Source organism: Carica papaya, chromosome 4, assembly GCF_054855325.1.
Source record: "Carica papaya isolate Zhongbai chromosome 4, ASM5485532v1, whole genome shotgun sequence".
In the NCBI taxonomy this organism is placed as follows: Eukaryota; Viridiplantae; Streptophyta; class Magnoliopsida; order Brassicales; family Caricaceae; genus Carica; species Carica papaya.
The window spans coordinates 5,264,330-5,288,256 of record NC_142312.1 but is presented as its reverse complement, the minus strand read 5'-3'; the positions used below and the strand labels follow the sequence as shown (position 1 = coordinate 5,288,256).

Genomic DNA, 23,927 nt, shown 5'->3' with positions numbered 1-23,927 from the left:
CTTTAACTGTTTGGACCTATAAACTATGACCTTCCCATGCTGCATCAGGACACAACCCAGGCCTAGATAGGAGGCATCACTATAAACTGTATATCCTCCTGATCCACTCGGTAAAGTCAGTACGGGTGTAGTGGTCAGCCGTCCTTTTAATTCTGAAAAACTTCTCTCACAGTCCTCATTCCACTCAAACTTGACATTCTTCTTTGTGAGTCGGGTTAAGGGAGCCGCTAGACTAGAGAATCCCTCGATGAACCTGCGGTAATAACCTGTCATTCCCAGGAAGCTACAGATCTCTTTAACTAATGTCAACTTCTCTCAGCCAAGTACCGCTTCAACCTTTTCGGGATTCACTGATACTCATTCATTCGATATGATGTGTCCTAGGAAGACGGTCTGCTCAAGCCAGAATCCACACTTACTCAACTTTGCATATAGCTTCTCTTTCCTGAGAACCAGCAAAACTTGGGCTAGATGATGAGCATTCTCTTCTCTGTTTTTTGAGTAGACCAAGATGTCATCGATGAACACAATAACAAATTGATCCAAGAATTCTTTGAAGACCCTATTCATCAGATCCATAAAGATGGTTGGGGCGTTGGTTAGCCCAAATGGCATGACTAGGAACTCATAGTGTCCGTACCTGGTTCGAAAGGCCATTTTGGGGATGTCTTCTATTCTTATTTTCACCTCATGGGAACCTAATCGCAGGTCTATTTTGGAGAAGACCTGCGCACCCTGCAGCTGATCGAAGAGGTCGTCAATTCTGGAAAGGGGATATTTGTTATTGATTGTGACCTTGTTCAATCTTCTGTAATCAATACACTGTCTCAACGTTCCATCTCCCTTTCTGGCAAACGTGACTCCGGCACCCCAAGGAGACACACTGTGTCTAATAAAACCACTGTCTTGCAATTCAGTGATTTGTTTCCTCAGCTCTTCCATCTCAACGCGGCTCATGCGGTAAGGAGCAACTGAAATGGGTTGGGTGCCTGATTGTAGGTCTATAGTGAACTCAACTTCTCTATGCACTGGTAGTCCGGGCAATTCGTCCGAAAACACATCTGAAAAGTCTCAGACTACCAGAATCTCTTGGATACAAATTTTCTTCTTGGGCTTGCCTAGTTAGAGAAAATAGCAAGGTTAAAGTACTTAAAAATTAAGGAAACTTGCCATTAAGGAATAAGTATCAAATGATTTTATTAATTTGTAAATGACTCCTCATTAGGAGGATTAAATATAACCTTCTTGTTAAAGCAATCTATGGTGGCGTAATACGCCGCTAGCCAATCTATCCCTAAAATTACATCAAAATCGCCTGTGTCTAACCCTATTAGGTCTACACTCAGTTTTCTATTTGCTATCTCTACGGCACAAGTCCTGTAGGAAACTTCCTCTAATAGTGTTTCACCCCCAGCAGTAGACATAAACAACATTGAATCAAGTTTATCAAGTGATACATTAAGTTTGGATGCAAAAACATGTGAAACAAATGAATGCGATGCACCAGTGTCAAATAAAACAGGAGCAATATGGTCACAGATAGTGTACATACCCTGTACCATGTCCGGGTCGGCATCGACATCCTGCTGTGTGAGGTTGTAAACCCTGCCCTGAAAAGGAGGTCTTCCTTGGTTCTGGTTCCTCGGACACTCTCTCGCATAGTGCTGGGCACTACCACATATGCGACAGGTGTTGTTGAGGCAATAGCATGGTCGGTCCTCGTGATCCCTACCATAGTGCTGACAGATCTTGCCATGTGCTGCCCCTAGAGCCTGAGGGGGAACCTGGATCACCGGTCTGGGTCTCTTATTTTGTTGGACAGGCGCAGTAGGTACTGGTCTGCAGGGTGGTGTCGAGGGTCTGTGATTCCCTGCTGACCGAGAAAGGGTGTTGAAACTCCTCTCTACGATCTGCGCCTTTGCTAGAATGGCTGAATATGTCTTGAGCTCTAGTACCAATAAGTACTGCTTGATCTCTGGGCGGAGGCTCCATTGGAACCTCTTGGCCTTTCTGCCCTCATCCATCAATGTCTCAGGGGAGTATCGGCCCAACTCTAGGAACTTACGAGCATATTCCGACACCGTCATATTTTCCTGGACCAACTGAACAAACTCTGTCTCCTTTAAATATCGGATGTGCTTGGGGAGGTACTCCGCATGAAAGGCTGCTAAGAACTGCTCCCAAGTGACTGGTGTAGGCAGGGTAGTCTGCTTGAGCTCCCACCAACGATCTGCTTCCCCCACCAGCATGTAGGAAACAAGAGTAACCCTCTGCTCAGAAACCACTCCTAAGGTCTTGAAAGCCTTCTCTGTCTCCGCCAACCAGTACTGGGCATCTTTGAAAGAGGACTCCCTTGCAAAAGTGGAAGGGTTTAGTCTCCTGTACCTCTCTACGTAGCTTGGGTCAATCAGGGAAGGAACTGGGTCCCGTGGAAGAGGGACTAGGCCGGGCTGAGGATAGACTGGGGGGCCCTGTGGTGGCACCTGCTGATATAGTGGGGGCACTGGATTATATTGTGGCGGTGCCGGACAATACTGTGGCTGAGGCACCGAATTATACTATGGCATTGGTGCCGGGTGATACTGTGGAGGAGCAGGCTCTTGCTGGGGTGGCTCGGGATCCGCTCGCTGCAGCGGTGACTCAACCTGTGGTAGTGGGGGAGGGTCGGGTAATTCCCTTCTCTTATCTTGACCTTGCTGAGCAGCAATGATCCTTTCGAGCATCTCAAATATTCTGTCAATATCTTCCCGAAACGAATCATCCCGGGCTGCTCGGTTTAGTGGGGGTCTCCCTCTCTTCATCTCTGTGCACCTGCATTTCACAAGGAAGGGTTGAGTAATGATTCTCAGTTTGGTATTCCTCTAAGTATTATTGTGTAAGGGACGGGTCCGAGGAACGCGGCTCTGATACCAAATGTAATGGCCCCAGAATTTTAAAGGGAAATGTATATATAAGAAAAATTCTAGGTGCAGAAGCGGAATAAAAATTTTGATTAATATCCCTTACACAATGATCCAAACGTACTAAATGTTTGAGAGAATAAACTAAATAAAGTAAATATTATGGATGAATGTTATAAATAAAACTATGAAATCTTTAGATATCTACTCGTCGTCTTCCTGTGGAACGGGCTCGGGAACCAATTCTTCCTGATCTGAAATGGTTAAGTAAGGAATGAGCTACACTAACCCAGTAAAGACATCACACTATCTCACTGTCACAGAAATAAAAGTTGGTAGAAAATAAAAATGAACAATAGAGCATAATTTATAACAAACTCATTTATCAATAATAAAAACATTTACTGTCCACTTAGCTCGGTGAGATTCATAAAAATAACTTATGAGAAACAATAACATCATAAGATCATGCACACTTTGTAACATAATACATATCATACTTTTGTATTTCAATCATCAAGCAACAAATTTCCTCTTTTATCAGTCTACTAGTATTCATGGGGATCCATATGGGGTCCCCGCTACACATGAACCATTCACATTAATAACTTAATTCAAGGGCCGTCCTCATACCCCGTCCGGTATAGGCGCCAAAATCATAAACCTCAATACCCCGTCCAGTATGAGGGTGAAACGGGCCATCCCCATACCCCGTCCAGTATGGGCCCCAAAACACATAAAGTCTCCATACCCCGTCCGATATGAGAGACCACGTTCCCGGTAGGGTTCCCTATGGACCTGGTCCATCCACCATCTCATAGGATATCTAGTTAGGCTATCGACATTATCCATTTATCAATTCACATACTTTTTTCCATTTTTCTTAATCTCAATTATCCAATCAAACATAAACACGTAAATCAGTAATGGACACCAAACAAGGCAACACATCAGGTTCACAATAATTCAAACCATAATAAATGAATCGTGATTCATGCGTACGAAACCATAGAATAAACACATCAGGCACCATACTACATTCAAAACTGTAAAATAAATTAAACAACACCTGACCGAAAAATACATCAGATTCGGGCTCCATTAGCAATCTTAATTAATTATACATATCCATTAATTCATAAAATACTATTTTATCATTTATTAAGCTTTAATGCCGTGATAGAAAATAGGGTGAAGGATCCTTACTTGTTTCGGAGTCTGAAATCAGGTTCTCACTGCGCCTACGGGCAGTCTCTAGATTCCCTGAATTTTTTTTGTTGAAAACTGAAATACACTTCCGGTACCTGCACATGTCTCCAAAAACCCCCAAATCAGACCCAAGGCCTTTTCGACCAATTTCAGAATTCTGGCACGGCGGCTCCACCGTGCTCCGGCAACTGCGCCGTCGTGCACGGTGGCGATCTGCCTCAGGTTGGCTATTTTTGGTCGAATTTGGCCAAACTTGCATTGGTTCCTATGATAAAACACCCCTAGGGCCATCGGAGGGCCAAAAGAATCCAGAAAACTGAGACTTACCAGCGGCGGAGCTCTCGGGTGCAGCGGTTCCTTCGGCGCGAGTCGCGATTTGGTATTTTTGCTCCGGTCAACCTGTAAAGGAAAGGACGGTGGTCATAGTGGTATAAAAATTACATCGAACGGGAATCGGGAAGGGCCCTATCAGAGGCAAAAATCGAGAAAACCCACAGCGGCGCTGCTGGGCTTCGACGATATTTTTCGGCTAATTGGCCGGTAGTTTGGCTCTGATTTGGCCACAGAGGGGTTCAACATCGAAATCCAAGCCAAGAGAAGAAATTTTACCTCGTCTGGTGGCCGGAAAGTGCCCCAGTGCGGCGACGGTGGGTTCCTCCGATGGCTGGGTTGTCTTCTCTGGCAAGGGCTCTGGCGGCTAGGGGTTTGGGGTTGGGTGTCAATGAGGTTATTTATAACATTCTCCTTTTAATCTGAGCTGTCCATCATGATTTAATCTGGGTCGTCCGATCGCGATTAAATTGGAAATGAATCTGGACCGTCCATCGCGATACGATCTGGGTCATCCGTGCGTGATTCAATCTGGGCCGTCCGCACGAGTGAGATCTAGACCGTCCATGCGCACTTTTGATCTGGGTCATCCGTGCGCGCGGGAACGGATCTGGGCTGTCCGATCGCGCGCACGCGTATCGCCCACGTGTCTCCGTCCCGCGTGGTTTCCCGCGTCAGCGTCCCTGCCACGCGGCGTATCCTGGTTGGCCGGGGTTGCTGACGTGGCTGTTGACGTGACGTAATTTTTTCTAAATTACGTTTTGACCCCCCGATTTTCGATTTTCTTTTTAAAAATATCCCCATAATCCAAATTTTCACTCCTTTTTTTCAAAATCAATTTCAATTAAATTTCAAAAATAATTTTACTCTATTTTATCATTATTATTATTTTTATTTCTATTAAATTAAATTAAATTAAATTAAAACATATAATTATTATAAAATAAATTAATTATTAAAATGAAATAAAACCAAAATAATTCCAATAAAAAATAATAATAATAATAATAAAAGGTTTGGGTGTTACAGCTACAATGACTCCTTTTTTTTTTGCTTACTGATCTGCTTGTGAATCTTCATCAACTTGTAGTTTTTTGCGATAATCTGTCAGCAGTAAAAATTATCAAAAAATTTAATTTTTCATGAGCGGACAAAGTATATAGAAATTGATTGTCATCTCATTCGACAGAAAGTTACGGAGTATATCATTCGTTTGCTCTCTGTTTCTTCCTCGCATCAGTTGGCTGATTGTTTCACCAAGCCACTTTCCATTTCAAAGTTTAAAGCACTTGTATCCAAGCTAGGTATACAGAATTTGTATACTCTAGCTTGAGAGGGGGGATATTAGGGTATGCGAAGATAAGTAATTTTGTAAATAAAATGGCTGTAATATTATTTTTATAAAGTTGGAGATTATTTTGTAAATACATATTAATTCCATGTATAAATGCCCTCAATTAATGAAAAAAAATAGACACTTTTGTTTTTTTTAGATTTTTCCACTCTCTCTTCTTCCTCATTTTAAATATATAAAATGTGAACCCACTTTGAATTTAAAAAAAATTAATTTTATTTTGTGTCAAAATTTAATAAAATTTGATTGATTCTATAGTTGGTTGAGTCAAATCTTTTGTAAATTTAATAAAATTAAAATCAACCGGCAAATTAGTTGTTAGGTTGGGGTATGCGACTTAGAGTTTGGTGGCCACAAAACATAAAGGCGAAATCTCCAATTCATTATGCTATTAGTTAAAAAAATCACCATATTTTATTCATATTATTTTTTATTTACTTAATAATTATTATATTTAAGATTAATTTTTTTTATAAATATATAATTCTTGTAAAAATAAAATTCAGTAATATCCCAATTGAATAGTTTAGAACAAATTGACTCGGTTTATCAATTAAATCTTAAATCGAACAATTCATATTAGTTATTATAAACACACTTTAATTAATATATATATATTTATTTTATTATTACATTTTTTAATTATGGCTTCAACTAAATTATTAGTCAGATTAAGGTGTAAATAAACTAATATCAAAGTGATTTAACAAGCAATCAAATTTTAGTAACTACAACTTAGACAGTGTCATAAATTGATCCTAAATATTTACACATATTTTTAGATAGTTAGTGGCACGTATTAAATTGAGGTGGGAGAGGGGATTCAACTTATATATATGTATATATATATATATATATACATTATTCTGTAATACAATTCCAAATTTCTACTAAATTCTTCTCCTTTTATCTATTAATTCTGAAAATAGAAAAGGAAAAAATTACAACATAATACTAACAAATTGCAGCATAGTATGTAAATGTAAATATATACCAACATATTGTGTGAACTCGAGGTAGTTTAGAATATCCGGGGACCTATTCTATTTACTTACAACGATATATATAAAGTGAAGATGGTGACTTTGACGCAAAACCAAGGTAAGGTGGCTGACTTGGTTGGTGAAATTGGGAGAATACTCCCAAGTCCAACCTTACAATTCAACCCAAAATCAATCTAATAAACAAAACCAAAAACTCCAAACTCACAAGTTATATTTATATATTCATAGAATACAAAATCAAGAATAAAGATTGAATCATTCAAGAATCAATATATATATATATATATATATATATAATATGCTTCCCCAAATTGAAGGGTTATTCTTCAATTTCTTGGTTGGAATTCAATTCTTAATTTTTAAGATGTGAGTTAGATTATGGGCATCAAGTAATCCAAGATAGTAAGTTTCATATCTATATATATATGTGTGTGTGTGTGTGTGTGTTGGTTGGTGCAAATTTTCTCTTAATGTGTTGGAGTAGGCAAGTTGGGTATTGTATGGGATTTGAGAAATGAGGAAAATGAAGAAGTTTGACTTTAAAATGGTCTTTGCCTAACACTTGAAGAGCTACTAATATAAATAAGTAGTTACATATACATATACTAAATATTTTATATGAGAATTCATTAACACTTGAAATAAAAAATTACCCACGTGGAGTTCGACAATGGAGGGGAAAATTAAACAAAAAAAAAAACTTTGAGTTATTCTAAATTCAACTCAACATGTTATTATATATATATATATATAATTCAATAATCTATATTCAGAAATATATTACTACCAATTTGTGATGGTAAATTTATTAATAACATAATTATATTTTAAATAAATTAAAATGTTTTACTTTATTCAATTATAAAAAAGTGGGATAGAATATAATAAAATCCATAATGAATTTTAATTAGAATTAGAATATTTTATTTCAAAAAAAATTTAAAAACTAATAAAATTTAAAATTCTAAACATATATGAAAAATTGCCTCAACTTCTCTCTACATATATATATATATATATATATGATTGCATTCAGAAAAATAGTTTGTAATGTACATACTTAGATATAAATATCTTATAACTTCATGCAAAACATTGTTTTTAAGTAATAGAGTATCTCACGTATACCATGGCCATTCGTCGTGATTATTTTTTTTTTCAAAATTATTTATGATTGTTGTTGAAGAATTAAAAATTATGGCATTTTTTTAAGCAAAAAGTCAAAGGTGTGCAACGCCCACTATAAACTTCCTTGACGTACCATTTAATGTTGGCTTATATTATATTATATTATATGTTATTTATATATACAAACTATTTATAAAGTCTTACCTCATTAAGATCTCTTTAATTATCATATTATTTAATTTAGCAACCAATTGGATTTCAAACCAATTTGACTCCAAAAATAATGAAAATAAATTAATCAAACTAAAATTTTCCCTTACCATTCATATTCTTATATTATATTCACTAATATTCTTTTATTTTTGAGAGTTAATCTCATATTAAATTTTTAACTAATTTTTAAACATTGATGATGCATAATTATGCAAGTGATTGATCCCTTAAATAAATTACCAAAAACTTAAAATTAAAATTAATTTTTATTCATCAAAAAGTAAATTAAAATGAAAAATTGACATTTATTCATCAAATGTTGTTTTTAAATAAAATATAAAATGAGAAGGCCCAAGCCCATTGTTTTTAAAGTTCATTCGAATTTTAGGTCTATTTTTCTTATTGATGTTATACTAAATTTCTAATTGGGTTCAACTTCTAACACATGCAATTAGAAGGCCCAAACCCATTTACTTTCTTCTCAAAAATTGATTTATACATTTATATAACAACTAATACTTTATAATATTATTATTATTTTTTTAGTATTTATAGAGTTTATATTAGATAAAAGTCAAATAGTAGAAACAATCTATCACTAAATTACTAAGAAGATGAGTAGATCTCATAAGAGTTCGATTCGTGTTCTCAGCTCACACCTCGTTCGATGCCTTATTTCATAGTAAACACTTCAATAACTCTGTTTTATTATAATTATAATTCGTCTTTACTTCAATTCTAATCATTTAATATACCTGGTCTTATTGGTATAATCATTGAACTAAATAATTTATGATATTGTTATTTTTACATAATTGCCATCAATAGAACTTGGTGCAACCAGTAGTATATGAATGAACTAATGTGTTTATTGGAGTTTTGTCTTTTAAAAAAAGTGTTTTATTTGAGAGAAATAGCAATTTTTCCTTCTATGAAATTCTCTCAATTCTAGAGAAACCCTTTTGTAGAGCACCATTAATTAAGTGGTTAATGTAGTTTTCTGAACTGTAAACTTATAGGTAAGTTGTGTAAAAGAATAATATTTCAATTGGAAGAGATGATCTCTGTTTACAGGGTGAGAAGATTTTCAAGTATAAGGGAAGTGGGATGAGAAAATTTTTGTATGTCACCCCAAAATTTATTAAATTTCAACTGTCTTCTGATTAATAGCTTTATATCTCCATCTCTCCTTCTCCACAAAATCTGCATCCAAGAAACGAGAAAGAAATGCCCACAGCCTGTATACATCTTCAAAATTTGTCAAGAACCCGAGTACAACATTCACCACACAGATCCCTGATCTCTCTTCTTTTTCTTTTTCTTCTTCTTCTTCTTCTTCATCATTGTTTTTGTCTGCCAAGTAAATGTGCTCCAGAAAACCATAATCCACTGAAATGTTATTTCTATCTGCAAGTTTCTGAACCAATGGCGGATCAATCTTCTCTCCTTTCCAATCAAACACATTGAAAGCCAATGCTGGTCCTCGATCAAACTTGATTTTTGGTCCGTAGATCTTCACCACCGGAAGATGGGTCTCTGAATTTGGGTGCTTCAGACTGATCAAAGCGTTTACCAACCAGTTGATTAAGCATCTCGCCCTGCTGCTGATCACAATCAACCCTAAATTGTCTGCGTCATCCAGACCTTCACATTCAACTCTTTTGGGTTCTGAACATTCCATAATTTCAGATATTGAAGCTGCTTTCTGTTTTCCTTTGTCATTTTTCTCCTCTAATGGATCTGAAAATGAACCGGGGAGAACAAGTGTATTGGATACTGGAAGTGGGATAAGCTGTACAATTCCTGCAGTAATTGTGTTTGTCAAAATTGAAGCACTGGATTTCTTAACAAACAGGCATCCAAACCCTGATGGATTTTCCCCAAAAACCCTGAAAAAAGAACAGATGAGGAAATCTGGTTTGAACAGAGAAAGTCCCAGAGTGTCCATGTCCTTAGCTCCCAATGCACAAGCATCAAGCAATACATGCCATCCATTCTCTCTAGCCACACTCATCCAAAGATATGGGTATCGATTTCCACTCATTCTTGATTGAAGAGGAAAAACAAACATGCCCTTCTTCCTCTTTTTCTTATTACTCAGTATCTTCTTCCTCAGTTTCTCTGATTGGATTTGAAGATTAGGCCATGAAAACTCAGCTGACATTACTCTTGCTCCTCTCCTTTTTGAGCTTTCAATCATCAATCCCACCGCCTCGTTTTTATGATCGTAAACTGTTAGAAGATTTGCGTTAGAATGAAATGGGTAAGAGTCAGCCACAATTTTAAAAGCAGACTGTTGGTTCGCAGTAAAAACCATGGTGTAATCCTCATCGGAGATATTCATAAACTCCATGATTCTCTTCTTGATCTTGGACCCAATTTCTGATTCTTGGGTATGAATGATATGAGAATTGAAGTTCAGTGACTTATAAGAAATGTCAAAATCCATGTGGGAGTGTTGAGGAGTGGAAGAGGAGGCGGGAAAAGAAAGAGATGGAGAATGATATTGAAGTTGAGAGTAGGAGAAGAGGCCATGGCCAATATAGTCAAGGCAAACATGGCCTGAAACAGAGAGATGGTAATAGTGTTTAGCTCGGATTTGATCTGCTTGATGGGTGTGGATATAGAGTGGATAAGCTCTGGTGAAATTGGAAGAGGATTCAGGTAGTGAGGGGAGAGATTCATGGTTGGTGAAATGGATGTGGGGATAGAGAGATGAGGCTGTGGCAATAACAAAATCAAGGTGGTAAGAACCAGCAGCAGCAGCAGCAGCAGCTTGAGACTTCGAACTGGTTTCTGTACTGGAATCGATTAGGGAAAGAAGAGGAGCTGGGCAGCAGCCATGGAAGCAAGCTTGAGAGACTTGTTTAACGCAAGGTGAAGTCATGTTTCCAACACAAGTCGTCGTTGTCTTCTTCAGTTCTTTGAAGACTTCTAATCTGCTCTCCACTGTTTTTGCCTAGCTGTTTCTAGGCAAATTATCAGAGAGTCTTTTTGACTTTGTTTTCTCCTCCTTCCTTTATTATTTACAATCATTTGCCTTCTTTCTGATTTAATCTTTTTTTTTTTTTTTTTTTAATCCTTTTTTGTTAAAATGAATATAATTTTACAGAGATTTTATGAGAAGTAGAAAGAAGTTCAAGAGTATACTTAATTCTTTTTTTTTACATAAGAGATTAAATTGTATTTTCGTAAAAAAGGAATTAGTAAATGTATATATTTAGTAGTGAAAAAAATAATGAGATTGTGATAATTAAGAGAGAGAGAAATTAAAAAGTGTTAGAGAAGATTCAACAAGTCTTTGTAAAAAAGAAAGAAAGCAAACAAGAGAAAAGGCAAAAGATACATGTTGATAGTGGCCGGCACTTTCACGTGGGACACAAGTGTTGCCAATAATCAAAGATGCCTCTTTATTTCTTAACCCTTTTTAACTTTTAAGGGACTACTTCTTCTCTTTAATACATTTGGTTTATGTTTTCTTATGGCTTTTCATTATGGCATGATGATCAAATACCAATTATATATATATATATATATATATGAAAGTTAAGTTCCATTGCATCCTTGTGTAAGTCCCTTTCTTCAATGGTCTTCTATTATAATTTATGACTCTTCATATACTCATTATAATTATAGTCTTTTTGGGTTATATATATATATATATATATTTATCCTCCAAACTTATTCTAAATAGGACCAAATAGATATTTTCTCAATACTTATATATATATATATAATAGTATCACATTTAGAAGTCCATGCCTATTTCAATTATTTACTTTCTATGCACAACCGAAATTTTAACTTGTTTAAAGCTATTTAATGGTCATTTGACTTGCATATTTGCTCATTTTTGATCGTTTTACTTGAGTTTAATCTCATGTACCAATGTAAAAATTCTACTCAGTACATAAAACATTGTGTTAAAAAGATATAAGTTTGCTTTACTCTAAGTGATTTTACCTAAATTTTTAAGACAATAAATATAATTATTTATTTATCATATTGATTTTGTCATAATTTTACTAAGCTTAACTAAGATATCATCTCTTTAAAATTTCTATTGGAATATCCTGATTCCGAAGTTGGTCCGAAATTAATTTTAATATTTTAGATATATAAAAAATTTATTTTTAAATTAATTTATTTTAATTTTTTTTAAATTTATGGAAAAAATAGTTTATGAATGAAATTAAAAATAATTTTGAAAAAAAAATGAGTGAAAATTTAGGTTCGGATGAGTGTTTTTGAAAAAAAAAATTAAAAATTGGGGGTTAGAATGCAAATAAAAAAAATTTTGCAACGTCGGACCACCCAATCAGCAACCCCGACGAACCAGAGCACACCGCGTGACACGGCACGCTCCGCGTGACACAGCACGCTGACGTCGGTGCCACACGGGATGTCATGTGGGCAATTTGCGTGTTCCACAATCGAGCGGCTCAGGATCAATCATGCGCGCGTGGACAGCCTGGATTTGTTCTCCCTTTAAACGCGATAGAACAGTCGAGATCAAATCGCAATGAACGGTCCACATTTATTTTTTTCTTAAATACGATCGGACGATCAAAATCAAATGCGATGAACGGTCCATATTCATTTTCTCTTTAGGCATAATCGAACGGTCGAGATCAAACGTGATAAACGACTCAGATTAACACGAGATGAGTATAAATATTTTACATCACACTGAATCTAAACTCTAGCTGCCAACCTTCCGACGGAGAAGAAGAACCAGTCGCTAGAGAAGGGAGGCGACCACCGACAGCCGCTGTACCGGAGCCACCTCTGACTGCCAAAAAATGTAAAAATTCTCCTACCTACTCGGAATTCGATTCCAACACCCTTGTGGCAATATCGAAACAAAACGAATGGTAGGTAAGTTGAAAACCGTGGGCAAAGCTCGGTGGTGCCGTAACGAGCAAAACCCGCAAACTCCTCCAATGAGCCATTTCTCATTTCCTGTTTCGTGTGATTTTTCTACTATTGTATTCACCGTTCTGTTTTCTACAGGTTGATTGAAGAAAAAATCCTAGCCACAAAGGTCAGCTGGTGGAGCCGCCGCACTCGAAAAACTCCACCATCGGTAGATTTTTGTTTTTTGATTTTTTTGGCCAACAAAAACCCCCTAATGTATTTTTTCAGAGGGATATGTATAAAGGCAGCCGAAACCAGACAAAACTGGCCAAGATTGGCTAGGCCGAGGTGAACCGCTATCGTGAGCGGCATAGCCGACTTAAGCACAGCGTCATCGCTGTGCCGGGGTCCCGAAATCGGTCGAAAAAAGTTTTAGACACCGATTTTGAATTCCTGGAGTATTTTTAGGTACGTAACAAGTGTTTTAAATTTCGCAGGGATAGTTCAGGAAACTCGGTACCCATTAAAAAGCATAGTAGATAGTGCGATATCCCGAAGCACCGATCCGGGTAAGGATCCCTTACCCTTTTCTCCGTTACAGTAAATTGAGACTTAATAATTAATAATTATGTATTTTTATAAAAAATTAAAGAACCTTAAAAATAATTACAGGTCATTAGTGGAGCCAGAACCGATTAGTTTACAATCATTTTGATTTTCTATTTATTTTTTCTATATTACCTATATTTGTTTACTATTATACTGTGCGTAACTCAATTGATGATTTTTAGGATTTTTTTAGTTATTTTGTTATTTGTTTCCCTTGTATTGCATGCTGGTATTCTAGTCATTAGTTATTTAGCTGTGTTAAACTATATTATTGTTTAAGTGAACGGTGAGTATAAAATGAGATATGGTTATTGCATGGTTGATAGTTATACTGATGGAAATCTGTATGAAAAAAACTTATTGGGTACCCGGGAAAAGGTAGATAGGCCGAGTACATAAAGAACCCTACCGTGAACGTTATCTCAGTCGGACGGGACTGGGAAGTCATTTACCAGTAAAGTTTGGGAGATATAGTTTACTTTCATACCGGAAGGGGTATGGGGACGGCCGATTAATTGCTTAATTGCATATTGGGTTCACGAGTAAGAGGACATCTCTATGGACCACCAGAGGTACCGGTAAGTGGATAAAAATATAAAATGATCGTTTCTTATTATCTTATATGTGATAAATAATAGTGCATGAATATGAGTTTTCATAAGTTATTGTTGGGAAAGACTTGCTACACAAATATGGAATAAATGACTTTTTTTTTATAGTAAATGAATTTATATTAAATTAAAGGCTCTATTGTTTGTTTTTCTAATTTTTATCAATTTTTAATTTTTCATATTTGTGATTAGTGTGATATTCTTACTAGGGTAGTGTAGCTTACCCCTTCATTAACTATTTCAGATTAAGAGAATCAAGATCCACATCCCGATCAACAAAAGGGTTATGAATTGTTCACTACTCTGACTCCCTTCAAAAGCTAGTGAAGGTCATTCTAGGATTGTTTAGTTATTTGTCTTTCGTTTATTTCTTTAATTTTTGTTTATTCTTTTAGAATGGACATTCCCGTAACCCTATTGGGCATTCTAAAGTATTGTGTAAGAAATGTAAATCCTAACTCTATTATTTTCTTTCTGCATTTAATTTATGACTTTATTTTCATTTAAATTTTGGGCCTCTACATTTGGTATCAGAGCCGCGTTCTTCAGAACCATTCCTTACACAAAGATCTAAGGAAACACCAAAAAAATGAATTATCACTCAACCATTTCTTGTGAAATGCATGTACAGATCTTCCTGAGCAGCCCGAGAGAGTTCGCTTCGAGAGGATGTTAACCGACTATTTGAAATGCTGGAGAGACTCCTCGTTGCCCAGTAAACCTGGGAGGAAAGGAGGGAGCTACCTGACCCTCCCCCGTTGCCACAGTTTGAGCCACCCTATAGTAGGAGGATCTTGAGCCACCCTGGTACAATCCTGCTCATCCGGCACCACCACAGTATAGTCTGATGCCCCCACCGCATCACTTGGCACCACCACATTACAATCTGGTGCTTCTACTGTATCATCCAGTACCACCACAGGGCCATTTAGCCTTACCCCAGCACAATCCAGTCCCTTTTCCATGAGACCCAGTTCTACCTATGATAGACCCATGCTACATTGAGAGGTACCAAAGACTAAACTCATATACTTTTGTAGGGATATCCTCCTTTGAAGAGACTGAGTATTAGTTACCTGAGACAGAGAAAGCTTTCATGACTCTTGGGGTGGTTCCCGAATAAAGAGTTATACTTGCCACTTATATGCTAGTGGAAGAGGCAGGTCGCTGGTGGTAGCTTAAACAGGCCACCATACCCGTTCTAGTCACTTGAAAACAGTTCCTGATGGCCTTCAATGCAGAGTACCTCTCAGAGTATTTTCAACATCTGAAGGAAATAGAGTTTGCACACCTAATCTAGGGTGATATGACTATATTAGAATATGCTTGAAAATTCTTAGAGTTAGGTCGGTATTCCCCTGAGAGCATGATGGATGAAGGCAGAAAGGTAAGAAAGTTTGAGTGAGGTCTCCGTCTTGATATTAGACATAAGCTGTATGTGTTCGAGCTCAGTACTTACTCAGTCGTTCTGGCCAAGGCACAACTAGTAGAGAGGAACCTTCGCATTTTTTCTCAAACAATAGGGAACCTCAAGCCCCCGGTTTTACACCGCAGACCAGCACCCACTACACTTGTTCAGCAGAACAAGAGACCTAGGTTAGTGACTCAAACTCCTCCTCATATTCCGGTCATAGGATGCAGTAAGACTTGTTAGTATTGTGGTAAAGATCATGACTGACCCTGCTATTGTCTCAACAATACTTGCTGTATATGTGGGAGTGCCCAGCACTACGCGAGAGAGTGCCCAAGGAATTAGAACCGGGCCCGACTTCTTATCTAATGCAGAGTTTACAGCCTCACTCAGCAAGATGCAGAAGCCAACCCATACGCGATATAGGGTACGTACACTATCTGTAATCATCTTGCACATGTTTTAATTGATATTGGTGCTTTACATTCATTTGTCTCACATGCTTTTACATTAAACTTGAATGTATTACCTGAAAGACTTGATTCTGTATTATTTGTGTTTACTCTTGGGAGTAGGATACTACTAAGGGAGGTTACATACAGAGTTTGTATCATAGATATAACAGATAAAAAATTGAGTGTGGACCTAATAGAGATTGACACGGGGAACTTTGATATAATCCTAGGAATGAACTGGCTAGTGGTGTATCACACCACCGTAGATTATTTGTCAAAATTTGTATTTAACCCTCTTAATGAAGAGTTATTAAATTAATAAAAAATTTTAAACATTATTCCTTTGTAGCAATTTTCCTATTACAAAGTGTTTTAACTCGGCTGTTTTCTCTAACTAGGCAAATCTAAGAAAAAAATTTACATTCGAGAGATTACGATAGTCCAAGACTTCTCGGATGTATTTTCTGATGAACTACCCAGACTGCCAGTGGACAGAGAAGTTGAATTCACCATAGATCTTCAGTCAAGTGCCTAGCCTATCTTGGTTATCTCTTACCGCATGAGCTATGTTGATATGGAAGAGCTGAGAAAACATATCAATGAATTGCATGATAGTGGGTTCATCCGACATAGTCTGTCCCCTTAGGGTGCTGGAGTCACATTTACAAGGAAGGGGAATGGGACGTTAAGGTTATGTATTGACTACATGAGATTAAATAGAGTCACGATCAAGAATAAGTACCCCCTCCCTAAGATCGATGACATTTTTGATTAGTTGCAGGGTACTCAGGTTTTCTCCACAATAGACCTGCGTTCAGGTTACAATCAGGTATATATCAAGGCAGAAGACATTTCCAAAATAGTTTTTTGAACCAGGTATGGACACTGTGAGTTCTTGGTCATACCATTTGGACTAACCAACGTACCAGTCATCTTTATAGATTTGATGAACATGATTTTCAGACAATTCCTGGATCAATTCATCATTATATTTATCAATGATATCCTGATCTATTCAAAAAATAGAGAGGAGCGTGCTCACCATATGAGTCAGGTTTTACAAGTTTTCAGAGAAAAGAAGTGGTATGCAAAATTGAGTAACTGTGGGTTATGTCTCAAGCAGACTACCTTCCTATAGCACATCATATCAAGGGATGGAGTGCCAGTGAACCCCAAAAAAGTTGAAGCAGTGCTTGGTTGGGAGAAATTAACATCAGTCAAGGAGATTCGTAGCTTTTTTGGAATGACAGGTTATTATCGCAGGTTTGTAGAAGGATTTTCTTACCTAGCTGCTCCTTCGACTCGGCTCACAAAGAAAAACGTTAGGTTTGAGTAGAATGAGAACTGTGAAATGAACTTTCAAAACTAAAGAAATGGTTGACTACTACACCCGTGTTGGCCTTGCCGAGTGGGACATGTAAATATGCATTTTATAGTGATGCCTCCTACCTGGGGTTGGGTTGTATTCTGATGCAACATGGGAAGGTCATAGCCTATGGGTCCAGACAACTGAAGAGTCATGAGAAAAACTACCCCACCCACGACTTAGAACTTGTCGTAATTATCTACGCCTTAAAGACTTAACATCATTACTTATATGGGGAGATTTTTTAGATCTATACCGACCATAAGAGTTTGAAATACATATTCACTCAAAAGGATCTCAATATGCGTCAGAGACAATTGAGAGAACTCCTCAAGGACTACAATTGTAATATTTTATATCACCCGAGTAAGGGTCATGTGGTAGCCGACACACTCAGTAAAAAAAGTGCAGATATGTTAGTTCACCTAATGGTTTCAGAATGCAGGGTAATAGGGACCACACAACATATACGACTTCAGGACCTAAAGAGAGTTATATGTTTGACCCACCAGACTGTTCAACATGAGTGGATCCAAAGAATAAATGAAGCTCAATCCGCCGATTTAACTCTAACAGTTCTCAGGAAAGATGCATAATAGGGAGTAAATTCAGAATTTCGAGTCTCTGTCGACAAGTTGCTCAGATTTCAGGACAAAATGTGTGTTCCATGTGACATTGAGCTAAAAAGGGACATCATGACAGAGGCTCATAGCTCAAAGTTTGTCATACATATCGGAAGCACTAAAATGTATCAAAGTATACGACCCTAATTTTGGTTAAACAGAATGAAAAGAGAGGTAGCCGACTTTGTTTCTAAGTGTTTAGTATGTCAGCAGGTCAAGGCAAAGCATCAACGCCCAGACGACCTATTTAAGTCATTACTGATTTTGGAGTAAAAGTGGGAACACATCACAATAGATTTCGTGACAGGATTGCCTAGGGCACGCTTGAGACATGATGCCATTTGGATAATTGTTGATCGACTCACCAAGTCTTCTCACTTCTTGGCCATCAAGATGACCGACCTTTAGACAAGTTAGCAAGAATGTATATTCGAGAGATAGTTAGGTTACATGGAGTGCTAGTGACAGTAGTATCCGACAAGAACACCAGGTTCACTTTTTGGTTCTGATATAGTTTTTAGCAAGCTATGGGAACATAATTATCTCTTAGTACCACATTCCACCCTTAAACCAATGGACAATCAGAAAAGACGATCCGCACACTAGAGGATATGCTCCGAACTTGTGTTCTTGACTTAGGAGGACATTGAGATGATCATTTATTCTTAATAGAGTTTGCCTACAATAACAGCTACTAAGCAAGTATTGACATAGCTTTATACGAGGCGTTATATTGCCGCCCATACAGATCTTCGATCTATTGGGAAGAGGTGAGTAATAAAAAATTATTTGACTTAGATTTTGTGGAGGAGACTACAGCTAAAATAGTTAAGATTATGAAGAACATCCAGACAACTTAGAGTAGGCAGAAGAGTTATGCGAACACCCAGATGAGGGATTTAAAATTTAAGAAAGGTAATCGAGTGTTCCTCAAGATCACCCATTTTAAAGGAATTAATAGGTTTGGCAAGAGGGGGAAACTAAATTCTTGATTTATTTGACAATTTGAGATTTTAGACAGAATTGCTACCACCGCCTACAGACTGACATTACTTCCAGAACTATCTGGAGTCCATAATATATTTCATGTGTTAATGCTATGCAAGTACAACTTGGACCCCTCTCACATCTTGGCTCACGAGCCTCTTTCACTCCAGCAGGATCTGTCCTATGAGGAGGTACCAGTGGGCATTGTAAACCAAAAAAGCGTACTCCGCAACTGAAAAATTTATTTCCTTAAGATCCTATGGTAGAATCACACACATACAGAGGCCACATAGGAGCTAGAATCATACTTCAGAGCCTAGTATTCCCAACTATTTAATTGAGTGAGAGGGAGACAAATTTGATAGACTAAAAAAAAGAGGGGAGAGTTGTAATACCCGGGTCCAAAATTTAGCCCAGAATTAATTTTAACATTTTAAATATATAAAAAATTTATTTTAATTTTTATTGAATTTATGAAAAAAAAAAGTTATGGATGAAATTGAAAATAATTTTGAGAAAAATGGGTGAAAATTTTGGTTTGGGAGTGTTTTTAAAAGAAAAATCGAAAATTAGAGGGTCAAAGTACAAATAAGAAAATTTTTGCCATGTAGAACTGCCCAGTCAGAACTCCGACGAACTAGAGCACGCCGTGTGGTAAAGCACGCTGATGTCGGTGCCACGTGGGCGATCCACATGCCCTGCGATCGAATGGTCCAAGATCAATCCGCACACGTGGATGGCTCGAATTTGTTCCCCCTTTAAACATGATAAGATAATCAAGATCAAATCGCGATGAACGGTCCAGATTTATTTTCTCTTTCAACGCAATCAGACGGTCGAGATCAAATATGATGAATGACCTAGATTCATTTTCTCCTTAGGTGTAATCAAACGGTCGAGATCAAATGCGATGAATGATGCAGATTAACGCAAGATAGGTATAAATATTTTGCATCACACTAAACTCAAAGCCTAGCCTCCAACCTCCCGCCGGAGAAGAAGAACCAGTCGTCGAAGAAAGGAGCCGACCGCCGCCGTATCGGAGCCACCTCTGACCGCCAAAAAATGTAAAAACTCTCCTACCCACTCAGAATTTGATTATGAGCACCCTTATGACCATATCGGAGTAAAAAGAATGGCGAGTGAGCCGAAAACTGCAGGCAAAATTCACAAACTCCTCCGATGAGACCCTTTTCGTTTTCTATTTCGTGCAATTTTTTCACCGTTGTATTCACTGTTCTATTATCTACAGGTTAACTGAAGAAAAAATTCTAGCTGCGAAGGTTAGCCGGCGAAGTCGCCACACCCAGAAAATCTCACTACTAATAGGTTTCTGTTTTTTAATTTTTTCGGCCAACCGAAACCCCCTAACGTATTTTTTTACTGTGATTTGTATAAAGGCAGCTGAACTTGGCCAAAACCGGCTAGGTTGAGGCGAACCGCTGCTATGAGTTGCAAAGCCAACGCAGGAGCACGACGATGGCGCCGTATCGGGACCCCAAAATTCTCCAGAATAAGTTTTGGACACCGATTTTGGATTTTTAGAATATATTTAGGTACGTAAAAAGTGTTTTGGATTCCACAGGGATAATTCAGGAAATCTGATACCCATTAGAAAGTGTAGTAGATAGTGCAACGTCCCAAAATACCGATCCGGGTAAGGATCCCTAACCTTTTTCTCCGTTACAACAAATTAAGACTTAATAGTTAATAATAGTATATTTTTATGAAAAATTAGATAACCTTAAAAATAATTACAAGTCACTAGTGGAAGCAGAACCGGTTAGTTCACAGTCATTTTGATTTTCTGTTTATTTTTCTGTATTGCCTATATTTATTTACTATTATACTATGTGCAACTCAATTGATGACTTTTAGGGTCTTTTTGGTTATTTTATTATTTGTTTCTCCTGCATTGCGTCTTGGTATTTCGGTCATTAGTTATTTAGCTATGTTAAACTATATTGTTGTTTAAGTGAACGGTGAATACAAAATGAGATATGGTTATTGCATGGTTGATTGTTATACTGATGAAAATCTATATAACAAAGACTTACTGGGTATCCGGAAAAAGGCGAACGAGCCCAGTACCGTGAATGTTACCTCAGTCGGACGAGGATGAAAAATTCCTTACCAGTAAGGTTTGGAAGATATGATTCACCTTCATACTAGACGAAGTATCGAGGTGGTGGAACGTTGGTGCCCATTACCAGATGGGGTATGGAAATGATCGGTTAATTGTTTAATTGGATATTTAGTTCACGGGTAGTGAGACATCCCTATAAACCCTCATGGGTATCGATAAATGGGTAAAAATGTAAAATGATCATTTTTTGTTATCTTATATGTAATAAATAATAGTGCATGAATATGAGTTTTCATAAGTTATCGTTGGGAAAGACTTGTTACACAAATATGAAATAAATGGTTTTCTTTATAGTAAATGAATTTACATTAAATTAAGGGTTTCATTGGTTGTTTTTCTTATTTTTATCAATTTTCAGTTTTTTGTGTCGATAATTAGTGTAATATTCTTACTGGGTTAGTGTAGCTCACCTCTTCATTAACTATTTCAGATCAAGAGTACCAAATTTCAGATCCCGATCAATAAGGGAGTTGTGAATAATTCACCACCCGAACTCCTTTCAAGAGTTAATGAAAATCGTCTTAGAATTGCTTAGTTATTTGATTTTTATTCATTTCTTTAATTTTCGTTTATTCGTTTAGAATGAACATTTTTATAATTCTATTGGGCATTCTAAAGTATTGTGTAAAGAATGTAAACTATAACTCTATTATTTCGTTTCCGCATTTAATTTATAACTTTATTTCCATTTAAGTTTCAGAACTCTACATCTATCATTTAAAAGAATGTGACATCTTATAATAAGAGTAAATTATAATTTATTTGAATACTTATAAATGCTCTTCCTCTCATATGTTTCTTCTCCTCCAATTTCTAACCTTCTTTTTCTAGAAAAAAATTAACAAATAAAAAAGTATATATTTCTATAAATGCAAATAAAGTCATCATAGAAAACAAAATTACATGAACGACAAAAAAAAATAAAAATAAAACTAGGGAGTGAAATGCATTTTTATATATATGGATGCAATTTAATGTAGAGAACGGAATTTGAACTCATGCCCATTCGAACTAAAATAAAGTTTTGCTTCTTATACAACATCGACCATATAAGCCGTATAATAATTTAATAATAATATAATATTTTTAGTGCAATAATTAATAACCTTCAATTCAAGAAGTAATCCATGTTAAGTGTTAAATTTCAATTGAAATATAAATAAAATTTTGAAAAATCGATATAGAAATAAAAATCGAAGAGACACAAAATCCATTTGAAAATAAGAAATTATTTTCGAAAAGCTTTTTATTGATTAAGAATAACCGATAAAAAAATATGCATAGTATGTGCTACTAGATGTATGTTAAATTAATAATGATGTGCTATTTGTATTGTAATAGTTAGCAATTTGAATTTATTAATAAAAAAACAAATTAATAAATTAGTCTTCAAAATTTGATACTTATTATAATTTACTTCATAATATATTTTTATTATAATTATAAAAATTTTAATTTATTTTAAATTTTTAGTTTTTTTATCTCTTAATAAAAAAAGTTAAAATAATTAGACTATGTTTAGATACTTTAAAAAAACAGTTCAAAATAGTGACTTAATAATTAATTAAATTAATAACAATTTGATGGTGTTAATTTCTTGTTGATTAATTTATTAATTACTTAAAATCATTCTTTAAGCTGTTCTCTAAAACATTCAAACATAATTAATTATTTTAATTTTTTCTATTAAGAAATACGAGAAAATTCAACGTTTTAAACAAATAAAAAATAATAAAAACTAAATTGCAACAAAAAAATTTTAAAAAATTAAATTATAATGAATGTCAAAATTGATTTAATAATTTTTTCAAAAAATTATTAATCTTATCTCAAGATAAGGAATTCAAAAGGCAACCCACCCATGTTAAGTATTGAAATTTAAGTAAAAGTTTTGAAATATTGATGTATAAATATATGAAAAACGAAAGAGAGAGAAATCCATTTGAAAATAACATCATTTGTTATGAGAGAAACCTGTGTATTGATCAAAAGTAAACATTAAAAAAAAAAAAAAAAGTTGAATGAACTTTTGGTTCGTATTTCTGAATTTTTTAACTTAATTTTTTTATTTTTTAAATGACTAATTTATTTTGAACACATTTATTGCCTTCGTTTTCCATTCTATTTCATTTATTATCTTTTTTATTCTCTCAAAAACCCTAATAATGAGGAGATTTTAATTTCAATACAAACCTTGATGATTGAAAAATAAAATCGAATGACCAGAATTAATGGTTATACTTCTCTTTATTCTTTTAGTTCGATTTTATCTATTTTTTACTTATTTTTTATTTTTCAAAGCTTACGACCCTTCTTTTATATTTAATCCTAACTATTTTATTTATGCGCACAGTTACATCATCTAATATGAATATTTTTATTTGTATAAATGCAAATCATGTTATTAAAGAAAAAATGAAGAGAATTCGATAAATTAAACAAGTAGAATTAAGGAACTTTAAATGTACTTTTCAACATTGATCCAATAGTATATAAAATAAGTTTAATTTGTATCACCTTATGATGCTATTCTTGCTATTCTCTAGATTAGATTAATGAGACCTGCTAAAATCACCACTATAATTAGAACAGGAATACGTCAATATTGATGAATATCATCTTTGTAAAAAATACAATATTGTAAAACTTCCATAGTTGGATAAAACATGTAATAGGTTTATGACAGGCGGCCACGAGATAAAGATTTCAACAATCAATTTGGAT

General features: G+C 35.7%; 1 protein-coding gene across 1 annotated transcript; it reads right to left on the bottom strand.

Moving 5' to 3' along the window:
- Positions 1-9,158: 9,158 nt before the first annotated feature.
- Positions 9,159-11,195, bottom strand: LOC110817550 (uncharacterized). The gene has a single exon (XM_022046147.2). The coding sequence runs from the start codon at positions 11,023-11,025 to the stop codon at positions 9,280-9,282; it is 1,746 nt and encodes a 581-aa protein (XP_021901839.1). The 5' UTR covers positions 11,026-11,195; the 3' UTR covers positions 9,159-9,279.
- Positions 11,196-23,927: the final 12,732 nt, after the last annotated feature.